The sequence below is a fragment of the Oncorhynchus clarkii genome, chromosome 6 (genome assembly GCF_045791955.1).
Source record: "Oncorhynchus clarkii lewisi isolate Uvic-CL-2024 chromosome 6, UVic_Ocla_1.0, whole genome shotgun sequence".
NCBI classification, from domain to species: Eukaryota; Metazoa; Chordata; class Actinopteri; order Salmoniformes; family Salmonidae; genus Oncorhynchus; species Oncorhynchus clarkii.
The window spans coordinates 76,646,721-76,668,115 of record NC_092152.1 but is presented as its reverse complement, the minus strand read 5'-3'; the positions used below and the strand labels follow the sequence as shown (position 1 = coordinate 76,668,115).

The 21,395-nt window shown below is 45.5% G+C and overlaps 1 protein-coding gene across 1 annotated transcript in view; it reads right to left on the bottom strand.

Moving 5' to 3' along the window:
* Window positions 1-180: 180 nt before the first annotated feature.
* LOC139411623 (talin-2-like) overlaps window positions 181-21,395 on the bottom strand; it is a 125,793-nt gene continuing 104,578 nt past the window's right edge. Inside the window, exons 46-58 of the mRNA XM_071158213.1 lie at window positions 20,649-20,815; window positions 10,503-10,686; window positions 10,120-10,245; window positions 9,821-9,892; window positions 9,008-9,124; window positions 8,251-8,436; window positions 7,884-7,991; window positions 7,683-7,788; window positions 6,988-7,112; window positions 5,453-5,641; window positions 5,123-5,305; window positions 4,791-4,916; window positions 181-3,232 (exon numbers count right to left, since the gene is read on the bottom strand). Of these exons, the coding sequence (XP_071014314.1) occupies window positions 3,104-3,232; window positions 4,791-4,916; window positions 5,123-5,305; window positions 5,453-5,641; window positions 6,988-7,112; window positions 7,683-7,788; window positions 7,884-7,991; window positions 8,251-8,436; window positions 9,008-9,124; window positions 9,821-9,892; window positions 10,120-10,245; window positions 10,503-10,686; window positions 20,649-20,815 (1,818 nt within the window). The 3' untranslated portion in view covers window positions 181-3,103. The remainder of the gene's footprint in view (window positions 3,233-4,790; window positions 4,917-5,122; window positions 5,306-5,452; window positions 5,642-6,987; window positions 7,113-7,682; window positions 7,789-7,883; window positions 7,992-8,250; window positions 8,437-9,007; window positions 9,125-9,820; window positions 9,893-10,119; window positions 10,246-10,502; window positions 10,687-20,648; window positions 20,816-21,395) is intronic.

The window sequence follows — 21,395 nt, the reverse complement described above, 5'->3', positions numbered from 1 at the left end:
CACCTCATCTTTAAACAACTTCTCGGTCATCTGTAACTTAATTTCCAGCTGGCCTGAACCTGAGAATGTAGATTAGTCTAGGAGAAGGCTGCTGGAATCAGACACAATGTTAGCCTGTCCATTCATGATCACACTCCTGTATTCAACAAGACAGGTAAAAACACAATTCTGCAGGCCATATTACTTTGAAACCCTTTATTTTCAGTGAATACAAAAAAGATGTTTTCTTGTGGCCAGATAAATAGTTTCCATACTGTAGGTCATTGTCACTTCATATCTATCTTTCTTGTAGAACTGCACTTTAATTATCATTGAATTCATTATGGGACAAACACACAGGTATGAACAGTTTCTCCCTATCATTGAGATGTGTCACACTACATTAACAGTGACAGCTATACATCTTAATATCCTTATCACATTTATCCTTAAAAAAATATTAATTGTGGCAAAAGAGAAAGAATCAATCCATAAAACTTTTGTGAGACAGCAGAGTACAGACCTATTGTCCGGAGTGTGTGAATCCTATGATTTACTTGTAACATACAATAACCGAACGACAGACTCCATTCTGTCATATATAGAGTTCAGATGCATCTTGATACATGCCCATGGAATGCAGTACAAAAATGTGTTGTCTTCATATATATCATATACATATAGTGATGGTACTTTTTACACAGCGACACATTCGTCTCTGCCCTCAAGGCCATGGGTGCATCAGGCAGAAAGATGGGGACAGAGGTACAGTTTATAGGACAACGCAGTAGTACCTGTGAGGCCGTGTTTTTCATCTCTATGGGACCTAAACGTCTTTGTAATAGGCTATGACAGGAACAACTCAAGGCCCTCCTCATTGATACTGACCACACTCCTTTATCCAGCTAGATAAGTTGTCACAAGCAGACCAGACGCTGTATGAGCTAGAGACTAAGGCACTAATGACATAATACTACAACGACCAGATGCGTGAACTGTAGAGTCTACTGTTACACATCAATACGGAGTAAAACATGTTTAACATGGACCGTTTGCAGTTTGTTAGGGGTTATTGTCCTTATGTGCAGTTCAGAATACCAATACCATTCAGTGCGTCGTGTAGTTTAGAAAATAATAGAACCCAGAAGCCATGCATATGACTGACACGCAAGAGCAGACCTTTACCTCACAATAATTATTTTTTGCTAACCGTTACTCACTGACTGTCCATAAAACTAGTAACACCAAACGCTAGAACCAAACCTGGGTTGTGTTCATTAGGATTTCTTTGTTGTTCTATTGGACAATTCTAGGTAATCCCTCCTCCGATTTCCTCCTTTCGGTGCATAATGAACACAAGCCTGGCAAACAGAAGGTAAATATACTGCAATAGTAGCACTTCTCACTACAGTTACACAAAGCACCATTAGAGTAAGAGTGAGACGGATTCAACAGGTGAACAACAACAGGACGTGATCCACTGTAGTGGTCCAACAGGCCCCTATGGAGGGATGGGGGACTCTGCCCCGTGTAAGACAGCAGGGGTAACCATCAGAAGCACAGTACATTGTGTATAGTCAACAAAGATTTACTGCTTCACATTCATTCAAGAGGTCTGGGGTGTTACAATATCCGAGCCGTACATTTCAGATTGCATTATGAGTTGTAGAGAAATCACGCTTTATCAATGAGAATCTTTTCAGATTGCCTGGATGTTTTTTTAAAACTCCTACTTATATCGTAATACATTTTTAAGACCAGCAGTTGTTTCCTACATTAGTGTTTTTTCTTACAGTATCTGAACGGTTTTCAGAGGTGCAGTGTTTGTAGTGTTTAAAAAGATCAAGCAAGAGGTTACTTCATTACATTGCATGTCAGGAGGCTGTGAGGACACCAACACTGCCCCCTACAGCGCCTTCATAGTATTGCTTCATGAACATCAGTTCCAGCTGTTTGGCTCAATATCAACTGTAAACTAATGAGAATAGTAGAAGGAAGCCAGTTAACTGACTGTCCACAGTCCAGGTTATGCAGGGCTAGGAGATCTGTAGTAGTGGAAGGGATGAGACTAGTTAAGCTTACTGTAAATGAGTATCTTAACTTGCTAAAAATGTTATTCTGTAGTAACTTTGCCTCGAAATCACAGAAATTATAAAGTACTAGATTGTAATGCATCATAAGAGGTTGGTTGTAAAAAAGGTCTCTAGCAATTAGACGCAAATTTAAGCGTTTATCAACACTAGGCACATTTCAATCTTCAGTGTCAAGAGCCCATCTAAACAAGGATTTTTAAAAAGTGTCTACGCAAGACGAACGGTCAATGCAACAAAAATGCTTCCATGAAATAAGATCCATAAGCTATTCTTCAATATGCTCCAAATACCTCAACTGTCTGAATTACTTGCTGTCTGACAAGGAGGAGATATATATATAGACCACAAGGTGACATAAGTGTCAAATCACCCAAGTGTGGAATTTCAAACACTAGTAATATCTAGGAAATGCTATAATTTCTCACTTGTCTCATAAAAAAGGAAATGAATGGCAATGTGTGTGTAAATGCCTAATGTACTGTATGCACCTAACATATCACACTCTTCTTCCTTTATGAAAGAAAGCCCGGCCAAAAGGTTAAGACCATGCTAACATCTAGAAATATCCCCTTAGTTTGGAGATTCAATGTCACCACTGGTATCTAATCACATCAAATGTATAGCTCCATAGAGAAAAACATTCAAACTTTTATGATGCACATTTTTCAGCTTGTTCACCTGTTACAAATCCATTGCTTCTAGAGAATACTTTTTTCCGGTGTAGGTTAACTGGCAGGTAATGCAGAGTAATAGACCGTTACAAGTCAAGTCATAGTGGTAGTAGACAACTCCTGGTAGTTAAATACCCCTGCAGGTGTAGTAGACAGTGGCTATCCATGTCCCATTCTGGACTTGACCCCGGACTGGTTGAGAGAGCACATTAAAAGTCCAACTTAACCTTGTTGCACACTGAGAAAGTCAATTTGGGCCACCGCTCGTGTGTGTGGTAACATACTATATATACACACACAGGTACAAATGCGCTCAATACACACACGCAGCGGCAGCATGGCAATGCAGCAGGGTATTGCTCAGTTCTCGTCCTCTCGTAGTTCACTGGGTAAGAACTTGTACTGTTGCTGTCTGATCTGAGCCAGCTTCTTCCTGGCCTCCTCCAGCTCTCTCTCCTTCCTCAGCATCTCCTCCTGGGCTGCTATGATCTGGACACAGGATACAACAGGCACCAGTTACTTACTACACAACACCTAGCTACAGTGAGGGAAAAAAGTATTTGATCCACTGCTCATTTTGTACGTTTGCCCGCTGACAAAGAAATGATCATACATTATATGGTAGGTTTATTTGAACAGTGAGAGACAGAATAACAAAAAAATCCAGAAAAACACGTGTCAAAAATGTTATAAGTTGATTTGCATTTTAATGGGGGAAATAAGTATTTGACCCCCTCTGCAAAACATGACTTAGTACTTGGTGGCAAAACCCTTGTTGGCAATCACAGAGGTCAGACGTTTCCTGTAGTTGGCCACCAGGTTTGCACACATCTCAGGAGGGATTTTGTCCCACTCCTCTTTGCAGATCTTCTCCAAGTCATTAAGGTTTCGATGCTGACGTTTGACAACTCGAACCTTCAGCTCCCTCCACAGATTTTCTATGGGATTAAGGTCTGGAGACTAGCTAGGCCACTCCAGGACCTTCATGTGCTTCTTCTTGAGCCACTCCTTTGTTGCCTTGGCTGTGTGTTTGGGGTCATTGTCATGCTGGAATACCCATCCACGACCCATTTTCAATGCATTGGCAAATTTCAGACGGGCATGTATATGTGCTTTCTTGAGCAGGGGGACCTTGCGGGCGCTGCAGGATTTCAGTCCTTCACGGCGTAGTGTTACACCAATTGTTTTCTTGGTGACTATGGTCCCAGCTGAGATCATTGACAAGATCCTCCCGTGTAGTTCTGGGCTGATTCCTCACCATTTTCATGATTATTGCAACTCCACAAGGTGAGATCTTGCATGGAGCGCCAGGTTGAGGGAGATTGACAGTTCTTTTGTGTTTCTTCCATTTGCGAATAATCGCACCAACTGTTGTCACCTTCTCACCAAGCTGCTTGGCGATGGTCTTGTAGCCCATTCCAGCCTTGTGTAGGTCTACAATCTTGTCCCTGACATCCTTGGAGAGCTCTTTGGTCTTGGCCATGGTGGAGAGTTTGGAATCTGATTGATTGCTTCTGTGGACAGGTGTCTTTTATACAGGTAACAAACCGAGATTAGGAGCACTCCCTTTAAGAGTGCGCTCCTAATCTCAGCTCGTTACCTGTATAAAAAGACACCTGGGAGACAGAAATCTTTCTTATTGAGATGGGGTCAAATACTTATTTCCCTCATTAAAATGCAAATCAATTTATAACATTTTTGACATATTTTTTTGTTGTTATTCTGTCTCTCACTGTTCAAATTAACCTACCATTAAAATTATAGACTGATCATTTCTTTGTCAGTGGGCAAACGTACAAAATCAGCAGAGGATCAAATACTTTTTTCCCTCACTGTAATTAACACTAGGATAGAACAGGAACCAGTTACTACACAACACCTGATTCAAACCAGCCTGTACAACATACTGTACAGTGCTGTCAGCTCCTGATAACTGCTAGTTGTTCTTAATGTGTCCACTTACAGAACTGAAAAGCTTGACAAGAGTAAATCAGGTTTGAACAGTCTACATGTCACTGTGGAGTCTGCCAGAGCGCTAAAGTCTCACCTGAGCGATTCCTCCCACAAACTTGGTCTTGACCACCACGTTGTCATCGTCTGCCTTGTGGAACGCAGCTTTCTGGGCCGCTCGGACCAGGTTGTCCGACGCCCTCTTTACTGCGTTACCAGCAGCCTTTGGGAGGACAGTCCATCAATATCATACCACATAACATGTTACAACTATTACACAATGCTAATCACAAGATGTGTGTTTGTGGGGTTACACTGAGCCCCGTCTCCCCCGGCACCCCTCCAGATCTCAAACAATTAGATAGACGTGTAGGATCTACAGGAGTGCCTAGGAGGCAGGGGGCAATTTGTTATTCATCATCCTCGTACCTGCAGTCTCCTCATGGCCTCAGAGTCCTGGTCAGCTTTAACCTTACAGGCCACTAGGAGCTGGGCTGTGGAGGCTGCAACCTGCTTGGCTGATGAGATCAACTTCTCCTCGCTGGCTTGGCCCTGGACCGAGGCATTAGCTGCCTCACACAGGTTACTGGTGGCTGCTGCTACCATCCGGGCCTGTAGGAGAGAACGGTTCATATACATTTCAAAGATGCAATCCCTTAGAATTAATGATGTGTTCATTCCAGCTCTTCCAAAAGGAAGGATTGATAAACGTTATTTGGAGGCTTTATTTAGATTGTGTGTGTAGGTGTGTGTACGTACCGCTGAGATGAGACCCTGGGACCACTGACCATCATCCACTGCGTTAGCTGGAATAGAGCCCACCTTGCCCTGAGCCACCAGCTCTCTCTGGGCAGCTGAGGCAGACTTGACCAGGGCACTGGTGGCTGCAGCGATGGACTTAGCTGCTTCCAGGATCTGCTCCTCAAAGTCCAGTGTTTCATCTGCTTGCTGAAGGGGAGACGAGACAGTCACAACTCAGACGTCTCACAGGACAGGACAAAGATAGGCAGCAATCATATTACATGGCAAACGTAATGGTTTTGATGTTGGAGTTTTAGAGTCTTTCAATTTCAAAATAGTTCACTGACACAGATTTGTTTACAAATCCGTACTGTCTGCACTACAGAAACTTCTCAGTAACATCTGTTATTTGGGGCAAACTAAACGAAATAAGAACACAAAACACTTACAACTATTCTATGCCAAGGCATTCCAAGATTAGACCAGTCCCTCACACACACAGTCTGTAGACAGGGCGGGACACTGTAGAAATATGTTTGATATATAGTTGGATTGAATAACAACCTAATATATCAAACATATCAGACAGAGGCCTGCAGAGAAGGCTTCGAGGGTTTATACTCTGATCAGAGTAGTACTTCTACAGTATATAGGGACAGATGGGCTACAACTAGAACTACAGGACAGGAGGAGGGAGAGAGAGAGGGAGAAAGAAAGGAGAGAGAGAGAGAGAGAGAGAGAGAGAGAGAGAGATAGAGAGAGAGGGAGAGAGAAAGAAGGAGAGAGAAAGAGAGGGAGAGAGAAAGAGAGGGAGAGAGAAAGCGAGGGAGAGAGAAAGCGAGGGAGAGCGAGAGAGGGAGTGAGTGAGAAGGAAGGGAGGAACAGAAGGGTTAGAATGATAGACAGCAGGAAGGGGAGGGAGAAAGGGATTGAAAGAGGAAAAGAGTGAAGGAGGGAGTGAGAAGGAAGGGAGGAACAGAAGGGTTAGAAACAGACAGCAGGAAGGGGAGGGAGAAAGGGATTGAAAGAGGAAAAGAGTGAAGGAGGGAGAGAGGAGGGAGCGGTGAGCAGAAGGTCAGAATAGAGTAGGAGGTTCCTCCTGAACGATGTACATGATATCAGCTACAGACAGACTGGTAGACTGGTAGACGTACCAAAGTACATACAGACGGGTGTACATACAGGCGTACAAACATGAATAAATCCAGAGACAGAGAGGTTGCCACTACTTTCACTGTATGTGAGGAGAGACAATACAAGTATTAGACATTCAAATAGTGAATAGAGCATCACCCTATGGATCTAACACTGACTCACGGCGACTGAACACCACAGAACCTTCGTGTCAAAACTGATGAGACACTGTCTCTAAACAGACAGCCACATAATGACAAACACACCAACAAAGAGACAAGCACCAAGACAAAATTACTGACAGGATTGTCATTCTTGCTCCAACTTTTGCATCCCATTTATGTTATTAGTGTAGAAATTGGGGGTTAAAAATACCCATGTGGCGTGTGAGGTGCGTTGTGGGTGGTGTAGTCTCCTACCTTGGGCTTGGCTCTGGGTTTCAGCTGCTCCAGTTTCTTAGCCGCTGCTTCGATGGACGCTGCCGCCCCCAACAGCTCCGTCTCTGCTATCACTGTGGGGTCCTCTGGGTCCACCCACTCTGTGCCTGAAACACACACACAGTGAGTTACCACACACACAGCAGTGTATGAACAGAGCATGCCTCACAATATGAAGACCACAGAGACAGAACAAATGCCACATGACACGGCATGCACAGCAAATTAAGTGTGTTTAAGATTGAATCGCAATCATCTTATCAGTGACATTAAATACGCAAATGAAGAGCATCCACACTGCAATGGACATGGTGATGAGCATTTCACAATGTCTTTATGGTGAGAAGGAAACTAAAATGAAGAGCATCCACACTGCAATGGACATGGTGATGAGCATTTCACAATGTCTTTATGGTGAGAAGGAAACTAAAATGAAGAGCATGATGGATTGACAGGGATATTGTTAGACTAACGGGCCTGTAAAGAGGGACAATTCAACGGTCGGCCCTGAATCACAACTGGTTACATTCTTAACTTACCTCCATCTGTGGCAAAGAAGGCAGGAACAGACTGTTAATAGAACACTCTGGATACATACAGTATATCTGCTAAATGATCATTACTGTCCTATATTATGAAGCAGGCGTACAATAGTTCAGTGAAGTGTCTCCTCTCACCTTTCATGGCCTCAGCAGTCTGGATGAGTTCAGTAACAGCCCCAGCAACACGTTTAGAGTAGAACACCAGCTGCTGTTTCTGCTCTGCTGTAGGTCCCTGGAGGACCTGGAGATACACACAGAGTAGAGGTGGTTCAGGAAAACATCCCCATCGTCACTATTACTCTATTCTCAAATCACAGACACACCCACCCAACCTACCAGCAGCACATGCTCCAGTAGGTCAATGTAACCTGTGGTGCACTCTGTCCCGTAGAGCAGTGCTCTGCTCCGTACGTCCTTGTTCACCTCCTGGTGGTAAGCTGCTTGCTGAGGGACACAGACACACAGTGTTAGGAGTCAGATGTTCCACTTTCCAGGTGGTCAGTATTGATGAGATGAGAAGTTATATCAATATCTATTCTTCCTCTAACATCCACACGGTTTAGGGCCTAGGGATGATCACAACCTTGCATATAGTCAGCATGTTGAAAATGGCCGTGCTGGTCAGGGTTTAAGTATACAGGATAGGAGGGTAGGGGACAGAAGGTAGGGGGCATCTTCCCTAGTAAGGAGTATTGATCAGAACCTTGCATGTGGTCAGCATGTCGAAGATGGCCTTGCGACTCAGGTTAGCTGTGGAGATCACATCCTCCTGTCGTGCAGAGTTCCCAGCCGCCACTGCTTTGGCTGTTGCCGTGGTGATGCCCTTGGTCATGCGGATGAACTCTTCAGGCGTGGTCGACTTCTCCGGGACGTCTTTAGACTGGAACACCTGAAAAAATACAACACTCAATATGTTCTTAAAAACCTCACTGACTTAATATATCAAACAGCTCTCCATATAATGTTGAATTGTACAGCTGTGTGCAGTAGCACCTAACAGGGCTATGTCCTATAATGACCAAACACACAACAGGCATACTAATGTGTCCCAATGTGGCAACACTGGTTGTTGAGTTTTAACTCTGGTTTATCTTATTGATGCCATGGTAATAGCCGTGTTTGATCAAGGCTCTAGTTGTAGTAGCTGCACTAGGAGGCTGTCCCGAGGGGGTACTGATAAAGCTTAGAGCTGGAACCACACACTAATGGAGATCTGTGGTCCTCTGTCAGTTACTAAAGATAAGGATAGCAGGGAAAACACAGGGCCTGGGCCGTTCTAGAGTTCAGAGCTCATCTAGTGACGAGTCTATAAACCGTTATGGTTGATGATTCAATATGTCAATGCTTTTATAGCACGTAACTAAGACAGCATTTACAGCTTAGCTTGAGGACACGTTTAGGCCACATCTATCCTAATCAAGTCATTGATGAAATAAATAACTTTATAGATGACTGTTTACCGTGAGTTCCTGTTTAATACATTCAATGGTGGCCTCCAGGGCTCTGGTCCCCCGCGTGGCCTCGTCCTCCACAGCCTTCACCGTCTTCAGCAGGGACGTCACGTTGGTCACCATCACCTGGTGGGTTACCATAGGGGGGACAATGGGGGTGACAGGTCCATGGATGTCAGTGGGAGAGACAGCACTGGGGGCATCAGAGAGACATCTTGCCTTTGGTGGGCGGAGAGATTAAACTTTTTTTCTTATGACAGTTTGCGTGTGCTGTTGGTATTATGTACATAAACACCATATGGAACTGAAAGACAGGCAGCACAACAGCCATCAACATGAACCACCCTGCAGCTTGAGCTGAAGTTAATATAAGCCAAACTTGACCTGTTATCTACCTGTTGTCTGTCTGCCTCAGGGCTTGGATAAGGTCCAAAAGCAGGTTAAAAGGAGTGCCCTGGATTACTATGACTGCGTCCCAAATGGCATCCTATTCCCTATATAGTGCACTACTTATAACCAGGGCCCCAAGTAGAGCACTATATAGGGAATAGGATACCATTTGGGACACAGCCCACCAGTCTGTTAAACCACATTTCCACCGCATGCGCTAGGTAGGTAGTGGCTAACAGTGATTTTAGATCTGGCTTCCTTTCCACTTGGCTGGGTCATTGACTAGCGCTGGATGAGATTCGTGCATGGCGTTAGCATATAAGAGGTAGATGGGATGTTGATTAATGGCTAGGCCTAAAGGAGGGGGAAGAAATCTGCTGCTATGGCACACAACGACAGCATGCCTTCATCTGGTGTACTGGAAGCGCTCACCAGAACACCCTTTATGCACATATCAGACTGAGGAGGCATCTCGTTCACTTCTGCCATGTCTCTGGGGGACAACTGGGCGTAGATTACAAGATTTAATCTTACAATATTTTATTTCAGAGCACTAGACATAGTTCAAACAGAATTGGTCGGTTGCCCGGACACAGATTAAGCCTAGTGCTGGACTAAAAAGCACTCTGTCAAGAAGATGTATAGTAACTGTATAATAAGCTACAGCCAGGAGGGATGATGATAGAGACAGTGGCCTTAGAGTCCAATATGGGTCCTACTGGGTCTCCTACCTTGGCAGCACTCTTCAGCTGGTACATGGATGGGTCGTCTGCAGCCTTGCCCGCAGCACACTTAGTGGCTCCTATGAGCTCAGCCAGGGCCTTGGCCACGTCTTTCACTGCGTTGATCAGAACCACCTATACAGAACACACATATCATCAGCTTATTAAGGACACAACCTGGGGTAGAGTCCATCCCAGGTTGGGTACATCAATAGGTCCCCCTAATTAGCTACAGTACTTCCTACTTTTAATATCAGTCTCTTTGAAGAAAGGAAAGTTGCAATAGGCCTATGTTTTATTAATTAAAAACAGTCTAAAATGGCACAGTAATTTTGTCCACTAAGGACTGTTCTGGAAACAGAAGATGTCACCTAAAATGAATAATAGGTCACCTGTGTCTCTGGGTCGTCAGAACCGATGCTGGCGGCACCCAGTTTGACCACGTCAGTGAGCTGTGTGATGGTCTTAGCTGAGGACTGGGCAGCTTGGGCTAGTTTGTCCTGACCGGACGCTGCTCCAGACACCAACATCTTAGTGTCCTCCACCAAAGCCTTCGCTGTCTTCAATATGTTCTCCCTGGGAGGGGGTGCGGGGAGAGGGAGGAGAGAGACGGACAGATGAAGAGAGGCCGAAGGAGGCGGTAAAATCTCTAAACTTCTACAGGTGTTACCATGGCTCATGGTTAAACATTACGTTGTTTTTTTTAAATTCCAATGGTCTTATTAATACCATCCTGCTATGAGACGACCCTCCACCAACACAAAGATATGTCAAAACTCTTTTAACCCATTCAAAATGATAGCGCTTAACACTAGAACCCTAAAGCAGTCATTTTGACAGCTTTTTGGTTTTTATTACTCTGCCATTAACTCTTGCCCACTCCGTCCTTGACTTTTCCTAAATAAGTTTAAAAACACACCGCCGTTGTTATATTTTTAATATCACAAACAGAACTGGTGTAATAACCAGTTATAGGAGGGCATGTCATTTTTAAAAATGGTTTTCCCCCCCTTGCCCCTCCTCCCAACAGTAGGGCCTGCTCTGCTCCTCCTCCCAACAGTAGGGCCTGCTCTGCTCCTCCTCCCAACAGTAGGGCCTGCTCTGCTCCTCCTCCCAACAGTATGGCCTGCTCTGCTCCTCCTCCCAACATTAGGGCCTGCTCTGCTCCTCCTCCCAACAGTAGGGCCTGCTCTGCTCCTCCTCCCAACAGTATGGCCTGCTCTGCTCCTCCTCCCAACAGTAGGGCCTGCTCTGCTCCTCCTCTCAACAGTAGGGCCTGCTCTGCTCCTCCTCCCAACAGTAGGGCCTGCTCTGCTCCGCCTCCCAACAGTAGGGCCTGCTCTGCTCCGCCTCCCAACAGTAGGGCCTGCTCTGCTCCTCCTTCTGACAGTTGAAAGTGGAGTCCCAAGTTGAAACTGAACCTAAACTACACCTAAACTAATTTCACACACACAACAGATGAAATAAATGAAGTGAAGTATGATGTGGAAAAGGGGTGAGTTGATGAGAAGGGGAAGCGAAATAAGCTTACTAATATAATCACCAATTGTGAATGAAGAACAGGGAGGGCCATTGATGATGATTAGAATGGATCAATACATCTCAAAATGGTATGTTCCCTATATGAGCAAAACAAATCCAACCAGTCTTATGAGACTACTCTGGACAACTTGGAGGACGCTACACAGTGAGAGGTAATTGTTGAACGGCTTTCAATCTCTGGGAAAATATCCACATCTCGCAGCAGGCACACGTTTCAGAGAATGTGGTGATGAGGCTTGTGGAACCTTACGTTAGCAAGGGGAGAACTGTCACCTTGGACAATTACTTCACTTCACTGTCATTGGCGAACAAGTTGATTGCAAAGAAAACAAGTATGGCAGGCACCATGAACAAACAGAGACAGGAGCACCCTCCCTTTGCGCAAAATATGGCACCTGCTGAAGAATGACAAGACAACGGGACACAAGCAAGAGAAAACCGGATACTATTACGCACTACAACCAAACAAAGGTATGTCCAAGTGTGTCAAGCAAGTGAAAGTTAAGAAAATTGTGTCAACTGTTAGGACAAGGGATACTAGCTAAATGAAACCCAACTGATGAAGTACGAGCTGACAATAATTGTCTATTTTTGACAACTGTCATATTACCATATATTCATTGTAATGTCATTACTGATGTTGCGCCAAGTTACACTATTTATCAAGACCACTTGGTGCCTCTAATGATGTTCAGGATACTGATGTTGTCATCATTTGATCGTGTGTCTTTTGACCCTACCCCTAATGATGTTCAGGATACTGATGTTGTCATCATTTGACCGTGTGTCTTTTGACCCTACCTCTAATGATGTTCAGGATACTGATGTCATCATTTGACCGTGTGTCTTTTGACCCTACCTCTAATGATGTTCAGGATACTGATGTTGTCATCATTTGACTGTGTGTCTTTTGACCCTACCCCTAATGATGTTCAGGATACTGATGTCATCATTTGACCGTTGTTGGGGAATAATCAGAATTAGTTGGTAACATAGGTAAGATGTTTTATATTCATCATATGTTTGTAAGTTACTTCTCATCAGAATGTTATTTTTGTATAATACTGTGGCAGGGTTGCAGTATCTGTTGTCTGTCAAGACTAAGTTACTTGGGCCGGAGAGAGGGGAGAGGTCAAGCGTGTATCTCTTGGCTCCACAATGTCTGTGTGCCAGTCAATGTGTCTCTGTGATCTTGTCAAGATAGGATGGATTTGATATATGCCTGTTGATATGGAGGATTTGTTTAGGTTCTGAGTTTGAGAAAATAACATAGTTTAGGAGACAAAGCTGAACGATGAATGATGCCGATGCTGTCTGGCTATGTGTGTCTTTCCTATAAAGGATCTGTTGCAATGTGTAAGGAACTCAGATAATTCATTTATAGACACTGAATTGATCTGAAAGTCACAGGGTTGTGATGGAGCTCATATAATTAAAGACGGACTTTGTAATAACTAACTCTGACTTGTGTGTGGTTTGCTCTCATGATTTGGTAAATACAGGAAATTTCCACGACACCGTGTGTCTTTTGACACTACTTCTAATGATGTTCAGGATACTGATGTTGTCATCATTTGACCGTGTCTTTTGACCCTACCCCTAATGATGTTCAGGATACTGATGTTGTCATCATTTGACCGTGTGTCTTTTGACCCTACCTCTAATGATGTTCAGGATACTGATGTTGTCATCATTTGACCGTGTGTCTTTTGACCCTACCTCTAATGATGTTCAGGATACTGATGTTGTCATCATTTTACCGTGTGTCTTTTGACCCTACCTCTAATGATGTTCAGGATACTGATGTTGTCATCATTTGACCGTGTGTCTTTTGACCCTACCTCTAATGATGTTCAGTATACTGATGTTGTCATCATTTGACCGTGTGTCTTTTGACCCTACTTCTTGGTGGTTGGGATATTTTCTTTTTTCTTTCTAAAAATAAGCTGTTGTCATGCTCCTAAGCATATGCTTTCTGTTTCATAGTTGTAACAAAGCAATTCACAAATAAAAAGTATTCAAAACTAGAATTGTTGTGTTTCAGCTTCACAGTAAAGGAAAATGCTACTGTGTAATTTGAAATAAAATACAAAATTGGATTATCATGTTAACCAAGGCCTTCATAAACACAACCAAATTATCATTTTTGCTATAACATGAAATATATTAATTACACTGTTGGAATGTTGCAGTCAAAATGACTGCTCATTAGCTTGAAGGGCGGTCCATATATGCCAAGCGGTTCTAGTGTTTAAAAGACGACATCATTCAACCTTCAGAGATTTCCATATCAAAGGTTGATCTTTGTCAGAGCATCTGCAGAGGCAGGGGTCAGGTAAGGTACAGTACGTCTGAAGTGTTTAATAGAAGTGTTTGGTCTGAAGTACTGAGCGACTTCCTCTCCTCCCAGTCTGAATGATTTGTAGTGTGACTCCAGTCCAGACACTTCCTCCTGCCTGATCACTAGGCTATATGTCTTCCTGTCACTGAGTGCAGGGGTGGAGGTTGGCCTAAGGCACGTGTCAAACTCATTCCACAAAGGGCCAAGTGACTGCGGGTTTTCCCTCCACCCTTGTACTTGATTGATTAATTAAGGTCACTGATGAGTAAGGAACTCCCCTCACCTGGTTGTCTAGGTCTTAACTGAAAGGAAAAAACAAAAACCCGCAGACACTCAGACTCCGTGGAATGAGTTTGACACCCCTGGCCTAAGACCTGATTCCAGCTGTCTCTGTCACACACACACACAACCTTGTGGGGGGACACAATTCAGTCCCATTCAAACTCTTATTTTCCCTAACCCCTAATCCTAATCCTAACCCCTAATCCTAAACCTAACCCCTAATCCTAACCCCTAATCCTAACCCTAACCCCTAATCCTAACCCCTAATCCTAACCCCTAATCCTAAACCCTAATCCTAAACCTAACCCGTACTCAATGTAAATAGTCTGGGTGGCCATTCGATTAGTTTAGTTGTTCAGCAGTCTTACGGCTTGTGGGTAGAAGTGGTTAAGGAGCTTTTTGGTCCTAGACTTGGCAAACCGGTACCACTTGCCGTGCGGTAGCAGAGAGAACAGTTCATTACTTGGTTGCCTGGAGTCTGACAATTCTTTGGGCCTTCCTCCGACTCCACCTAGTATATAGGTCCTGATGTCAGGAAGCTTATCCACATAGATGTACTGGGCCATACGAACTACCCTCTGTAGGGCCTTCCGGTCAGATCCCGAGCAGTAGCCATACAGTGATGCAACTGGTCAGGATGCAGCTGTAGAAATGTGAGGATCTGGGGACCCATGCCAAATCTTGTCAGTCTCCTGAGGGGGAAAAGGTGTTGTCTTGCCCTCTTCACAACTGTCTCGGTGTGTTTGGACCATGATAGTTTGTTGGTGATGTGGACACCAAGGAACTTGAAACGCTCAACCTGCTCCTCTACTTCCGGCGCCGACAGAGATGGCCGCCTCGCTTCGCGTTCCTAGGAAACTATGCAGTTTTTTGTTTTTTTACGTGTTATTTCTTACATTAGTACCCCAGGTCATCTTAGGTTTCATTACATACAGTCGAGAAGAACTACTGAATATAAGATCAGCATCAACTCACCATCAGTACGACCAAGAATATGTTTATCTAACGAAAACATGCGGTCTCTCCTTCACTGCAGCCGAGGTGAGTAAGACATTTAAACGTGTTAACCCTCGCAGCAAGGCTGCAGGCCCAGATGGCATCCCCAGCCGCGCCCTCAGAGCATGCGCAGACCAGCTGGCCGGTGTGTTTACGGACATATTCAATCAATCCCTATACCAGTCTGCTGTTCCCACATGCTTCAAGAGGGCCACCATTGTTCCTGTTCCCAAGAAAGCTAAGGTAACTGAGCTAAATGACTACCGCCCCGTAGCACTCACATCCGTCATCATGAAGTGCTTTGAGAGACTAGTCAAGGACCATATCACCTCCACCCTACCTGACACCCTAGACCCACTCCAATTTGCTTACCGCCCAAATAGGTCCACAGACGATGCAATCTCAACCACACTGCACACTGCCCTAACCCATCTGGACAAGAGGAATACCTATGTGAGAATGCTGTTCATCGACTACAGCTCGGCATTCAACACCATAGTACCCTCCAAGCTCGTCATCAAGCTCGAGACCCTGGGTCTCGACCCCGCCCTGTGCAACTGGGTACTGGACTTCCTGACGGGCCGCCCCCAGGTGGTGAGGGTAGGCAACAACATCTCCTCCCCGCTGATCCTCAACACTGGGGCCCCACAAGGTTGCGTTCTGAGCCCTCTCCTGTACTCCCTGTTCACCCACGACTGCGTGGCCACGCACGCCTCCAACTCAATCATCAAGTTTGCGGACGACACAACAGTGGTAGGCTTGATTACCAACAACGATGAGACGGCCTACAGGGAGGAGGTGAGGGCCCTCGGAGTGTGGTGTCAGGAAAACAACCTCACACTCAACGTCAACAAAACTAAGGAGATGATTGTGGACTTCAGGAAACAGCAGAGGGAACACCCCCCTATCCACATCGATGGAACAGTAGTGGAGAGGGTAGCAAGTTTTAAGTTCCTCGGCATACACATCACAGACAAACTGAATTGGTCCACTCACACGGACAGCGTCGTGAAGAAGGCGCAGCAGCGCCTCTTCAACCTCAGGAGGCTGAAGAAATTTGGCTTGTCACCAAAAGCACTCACAAACTTCTACAGATGCACAATCGAGAGCATCCTGGCGGGCTGTATCACCGCCTGGTATGGCAACTGCACCGCCCTCAACCGTAAGGCTCTCCAGAAGGTAGTGAGGTCTGCACAACGCATCACCGGGGGCAAACTACCTGCCCTCCAGGACACCTACACCACCCGATGTCACAGGAAGGCCATAAAGATCATCAAGGACATCAACCACCCGAGCCACTGCCTGTTCACCCCGCTATCATCCAGAAGGCGAGGTCAGTACAGGTGCAACACACTGACACTGACTCAACTCCAGCCACTTTAATAATGGGAATTGATGGGAAATGATGTAAATATATCACTAGCCACTTTAAACAATGCTACCTTATATAAATGTTACTTACCCTACATTATTCATCTCATATGCATACGTATATACTGTACTCTATATCATCGACGGTATCCTTATGTAATACATGTATCACTAGCCACTTTATACTATACTATGCCACTTTGTTTACATACTCATCTCATTTGTACATACTGTACCCGATACCATCTACTGTATCTTGCCTATGCTGCTCTGTACCATCACTCATTCATATATCCTTATGTACATATTCTTTATCCCCTTACACTGTGTACAAGACAGTAGTTTTGGAATTGTTAGTTAGATTACTTGTTATTACTGCATTGTCGGAACTAGAAGCACAAGCATTTCGCTACACTCGCATTAACATCTGCTAACCATGTGTATGTGACAAATAAAATTTGATTTGATTTGATTTGATTTACAGCCCTGTTGATGTTAAGGCTGTCTCATTGTTGTGGGTGATCAGGCCTACCACTGTTGTGTCATCAGCAAGTATAATGATGGTGTTGGAGTCGTGCTTGGCCATGCAGTCGTGGGTGAACAGGGAGTACAGGAGGACGCACATCTGAGGGTCATCGTCATAAAGTCCAGGATCCAGTTGCAGAGGGAGGTGTTTAGTCCCAGGATCCTTAGCTTAGTGATAAGCTTTGTGGGCACTATGGTGTTGAATGCTGAGCTGTAGTCAACAGCATTCTCACATAGGTATTCCTTTTGTCCAGGTGGGAAAGGGCAGTGTGGAGTGTGATTGAGATTGGGTCATCTGTGGATCTGTTGGGGCGGTACGCGAATTGGAGTGGGTCTAGGGTTTCTGGCATGATGGTGTTGATGTAAGCTATGACCATTCAATTCAAATCAAATTTTATTTGACACACACACATGGTTAGCAGATGTTAATACGAGTGTAGCAACATTTTTGTGCTTCTAGTTCCGACAATGCAGTAATAATCAACGAGTAATCTAACCTAACAATTCCACAACTACTACCTTATACAGACAAGTGTAAAGGAATGAAGAATATGTACATAAAGATATATGAATGAGTGATGGTACAGAACGGCAAGATGCAGTAGATGGTATCGAGTACAGTATATACAGTGAGGAGAACAAGTATTTGATACACTGCTGATTTTGCAGGTTTTCCTATTTACAAAGGTCTGTAATTTTTATCATAGGTACACTTCAACTGTGAGAGACGGAATCTAAAACAAAAATCCAGAAAATCCCATTGTATAATTTTTAAGTAATTAATTTGCATTTTATTGCATGACATAAGTATTTGATACATCAGAAAAACAGAACTTAATATTTGGTACAGAAACCTTTGTTTGCAATTACAGAGATCATACGTTTCCTGTAGTTCTTGACCAGGTTTGCACACCCTGCTGCAGGGATTTTGGCCCACTCCTCCATACAGACCTTCTCCAGATCCTTCAGGTTTCGGGGCTGTCGCTGGGCAATACGGACTTCCAGCTCCCTCCAAAGATTTTCTATTGGGTTCAGGTCTGGAGACTGGCTAGGCCACTCCAGGACCTTGAGATGCTTCTTATGGAGCCACTCCTTAGTTGCCCTGGCTGTGTGTTTCGGGTCGTTGTCATGCTGGAAGACCCAGCCAATACTCATACTGAGGGAAGGAGGTTGTTGGCCAAGATCTCGCGATACATGGCCCCATCCATCCTCCCCTCAATACGGTGCAGTCGTCCTGTCCCCTTTGCAGAAAAGCATCCCCAAAGAATGATGTTTCCACCTCCATGCTTCACGGTTGGGATGGTGATCTTGGGGTTGTACTCATCCTTCTTCTTCCTCCAAACACAGCGAGTGGAGTTCAGACCAAAAAGCTTTATTTTTGTCTCATCAGACCACATGACCTTCTCCCATTCCTCCTCTGGGTCATCCAGATGGTCATTGGCAAACTTCAGACGGGCCTGGACATGCGCTGGCTTGAGCAGGGGGACCTTGCGTGCGCTGCAGGATTTTAATCCATGACGGCGTAGTGTGTTACTAATGGTTTTCTTTGAGACTGTGGTCCTAGCTCTCTTCAGGTCATTGACCAGGTCCTGCCCGTGTAGTTCTGGGCTGATCCCTCACCTTCCTCATGATTATTGATGCCCCACGAGGTGAGATCTTGCATGGAGCCCCAGACCGAGGGTGATTGACCGTCATCTTGAACTTCTTTCATTTTCTAATAATTGCGCCAACAGTTGTTGCCTTCTCACCAAGCTGCTTGCCTATTGTCCTGTAGCCCATCCCAGCCTTGTGCAGGTCTACAATTTTATCCCTGATGTCCTTACACAGCTTTCTGGTCTTGGCCATTGTGGAGAGGTTGGACTCTGTTTGATTGAGTGTGTGGACAGGTGTCATTTATACAGGTAACGAGTTCAAACAGGTGCAGTTAATGCATGTAATGAGTGGAGAACAGGAGGGATTCTTAAAGAAAAACTAACAGGTCTGTGAGATCCGGAATTCTTACTGTTTGGTAGGTGATCAAATACTTATGTCATGCAATAAAATGCAAATTAATTACTTAAATATCATACAATTTGATTATCTAGATTTTTGTTTTAGATTCCATCTCTCACAGTTGTAGTGTACCTATGATAAAAATTACCGACCTCTACATGCTTTGTAAGTAGGAAAACCTGCAAAATCGGCAGTGTATCAAATACTTGTTCGCTAAACTGTACATATGAGTTGAGTAATGTAGGGTATGTAAACATGATAGTGACATTTTTTACATCATTTTCCATTATTAAAGTGGCTGGAGTTGAGTCAGTATGTTGGCAGCAGCCACTCAATGTTAGTGATGGCTGTTTAACAGTCTGATGGCCTTGAGATAGAAGCGGTTTTTCAGTCTCTCGGTCCCAACTTTGATGCACCTGTACTGACCTCGCCTTCTGGATGATAGCGGGGTGAACAGGCAGTGGCTCGGGTGGTTGTTGTCCTTGATGATATTTTTGGCCTTCCTGTGACATCGGGTGGTGTAGGTGTCCTGGAGGGCAGGTAGTTTGCCCTGGTGATGCGTTGTGCAGACCTCACTACCCTCTGGAGAGCCTTACGGTTGTGGGCGGAGCAGTTGCCGTACCAGGCGGCGATACAGCTCGACAGGATGCTCTCGATTGTGCATCTGTAAAGGTTTGTGAGTGCTTTTGGTGATAAGCCAAATTTCTTCAGCCTCCTGAGGTTAAAGAGGTGCTGCTGCGCCTTCTTCACGATGCTGTCTGTGTGGGTGGACCAATTCAGTTTGTCTGTGATGTGTACGCCAAGGAACTTAAAACTTTCCACCTTCTCCACACCTGTCCCATCGATGTGGATAGGGGGATGCTCCCTCTGCTGTTTCCTGAAGTCCACGATCACTTCATGCCTCCCAACATGAGTGCCACGGGGCGGTAATCATTTAGGCATGTTACCTTCGCTATCTTGGGCACAGGGACTATGGTGGTCTGTTTGAAACATGTAGGTATTACAGACTCGGTCAGGGAGAGGTTGAAAATGTCAGTGAAGACACTTACCAGTTGGTCCACATATGTTTTGTGTACAAGTCCTGGTAATCCATCTTAGTTCTGTATTGACGCGTTGCCTGTTTGATGGTTTGTCTTACCTGAACCCAAAAACCTAACCTTAACCCTAAAACTAACCCGAGCACTAACCCTAGCTCCTAACCCTAAACCTAACCCTAGCTCCTAACCCTAAACATAACCCTAGCTCCTAATCCTAAACCTAACCCTAGCTCCTAATCCTAAACCTAGCTCCTAACCCTAAACCTAGCTCCTAACCCTAAACCTAACCCTATCTCCTAATCCTAAACCTAACCCTAGCTCCTAATCCTTAATGTAATTCTAACCCTAACACTAATTCTAACCTCAACTCTAAACCCCCTAGAAATAGCATTTGACCTCATGGGGACTAACAAAATGTCCCCAGTTATTCACATTTTTGTTTGTACACACACCTGTGGTCAGCGAAGGACTCGTCATTCTCTGCGTTGAGTGTTCCAGCGGAGGCGAACATGACGGTGGTGTCCAGTTCAGCGATGATGCCAGAGACAGCACTGGCAGCTGTGATGCAGGCCTGAGTGCCCTTATTACCAGCCTGTAGGGCCGACAGCACCATCGACACCTGGGGAGACAGACACAGTCAAAATGCTCAGTTTGATTAATCCAGAGAGACACACACAGAGACAACACACACTGAGTTGGTGTGGCTGTCGGTGTGTTTCTCTTGTTGGTGTGTGATTGCTACAGGACTCGTGTTGTAGAAGGTGGTGGTTTCTCGAAAGAGAGCGAGCGAGCGAGCGACCGACAGAGGGTGAGCGAGTGACCGAGAGCGAGTGACCGACAGAGGGTGAGCGGCAGACAGAGGGTGAGCGAGTGACCGAGAGCGAGCGGCAGACAGAGGGCGAGCGAGTGACCGCGAGTGACCGAGGGCGAGCGGGCGGCCGACAGAGGGCGGGCGGGCGGCCGACAGAGGGCGGGCGGGCGGCCGACAGAGGGCGGGCGGGCGGCCGACAGAGGGCGGGCGGGCGGCCGACAGAGGGCGGGCGGGCGGCCGACAGAGGGCGGGCGGGCGGCCGACAGAGGGCGGGCGGGCGGCCGACAGAGGGCGGGCGGGCGGCCGACAGAGGGCGGGCGGGCGGCCGACAGAGGGCGGGGGGGCGGCCGACAGAGGGCGGGCGGGCGGGCGGCCGACAGAGGGCGGG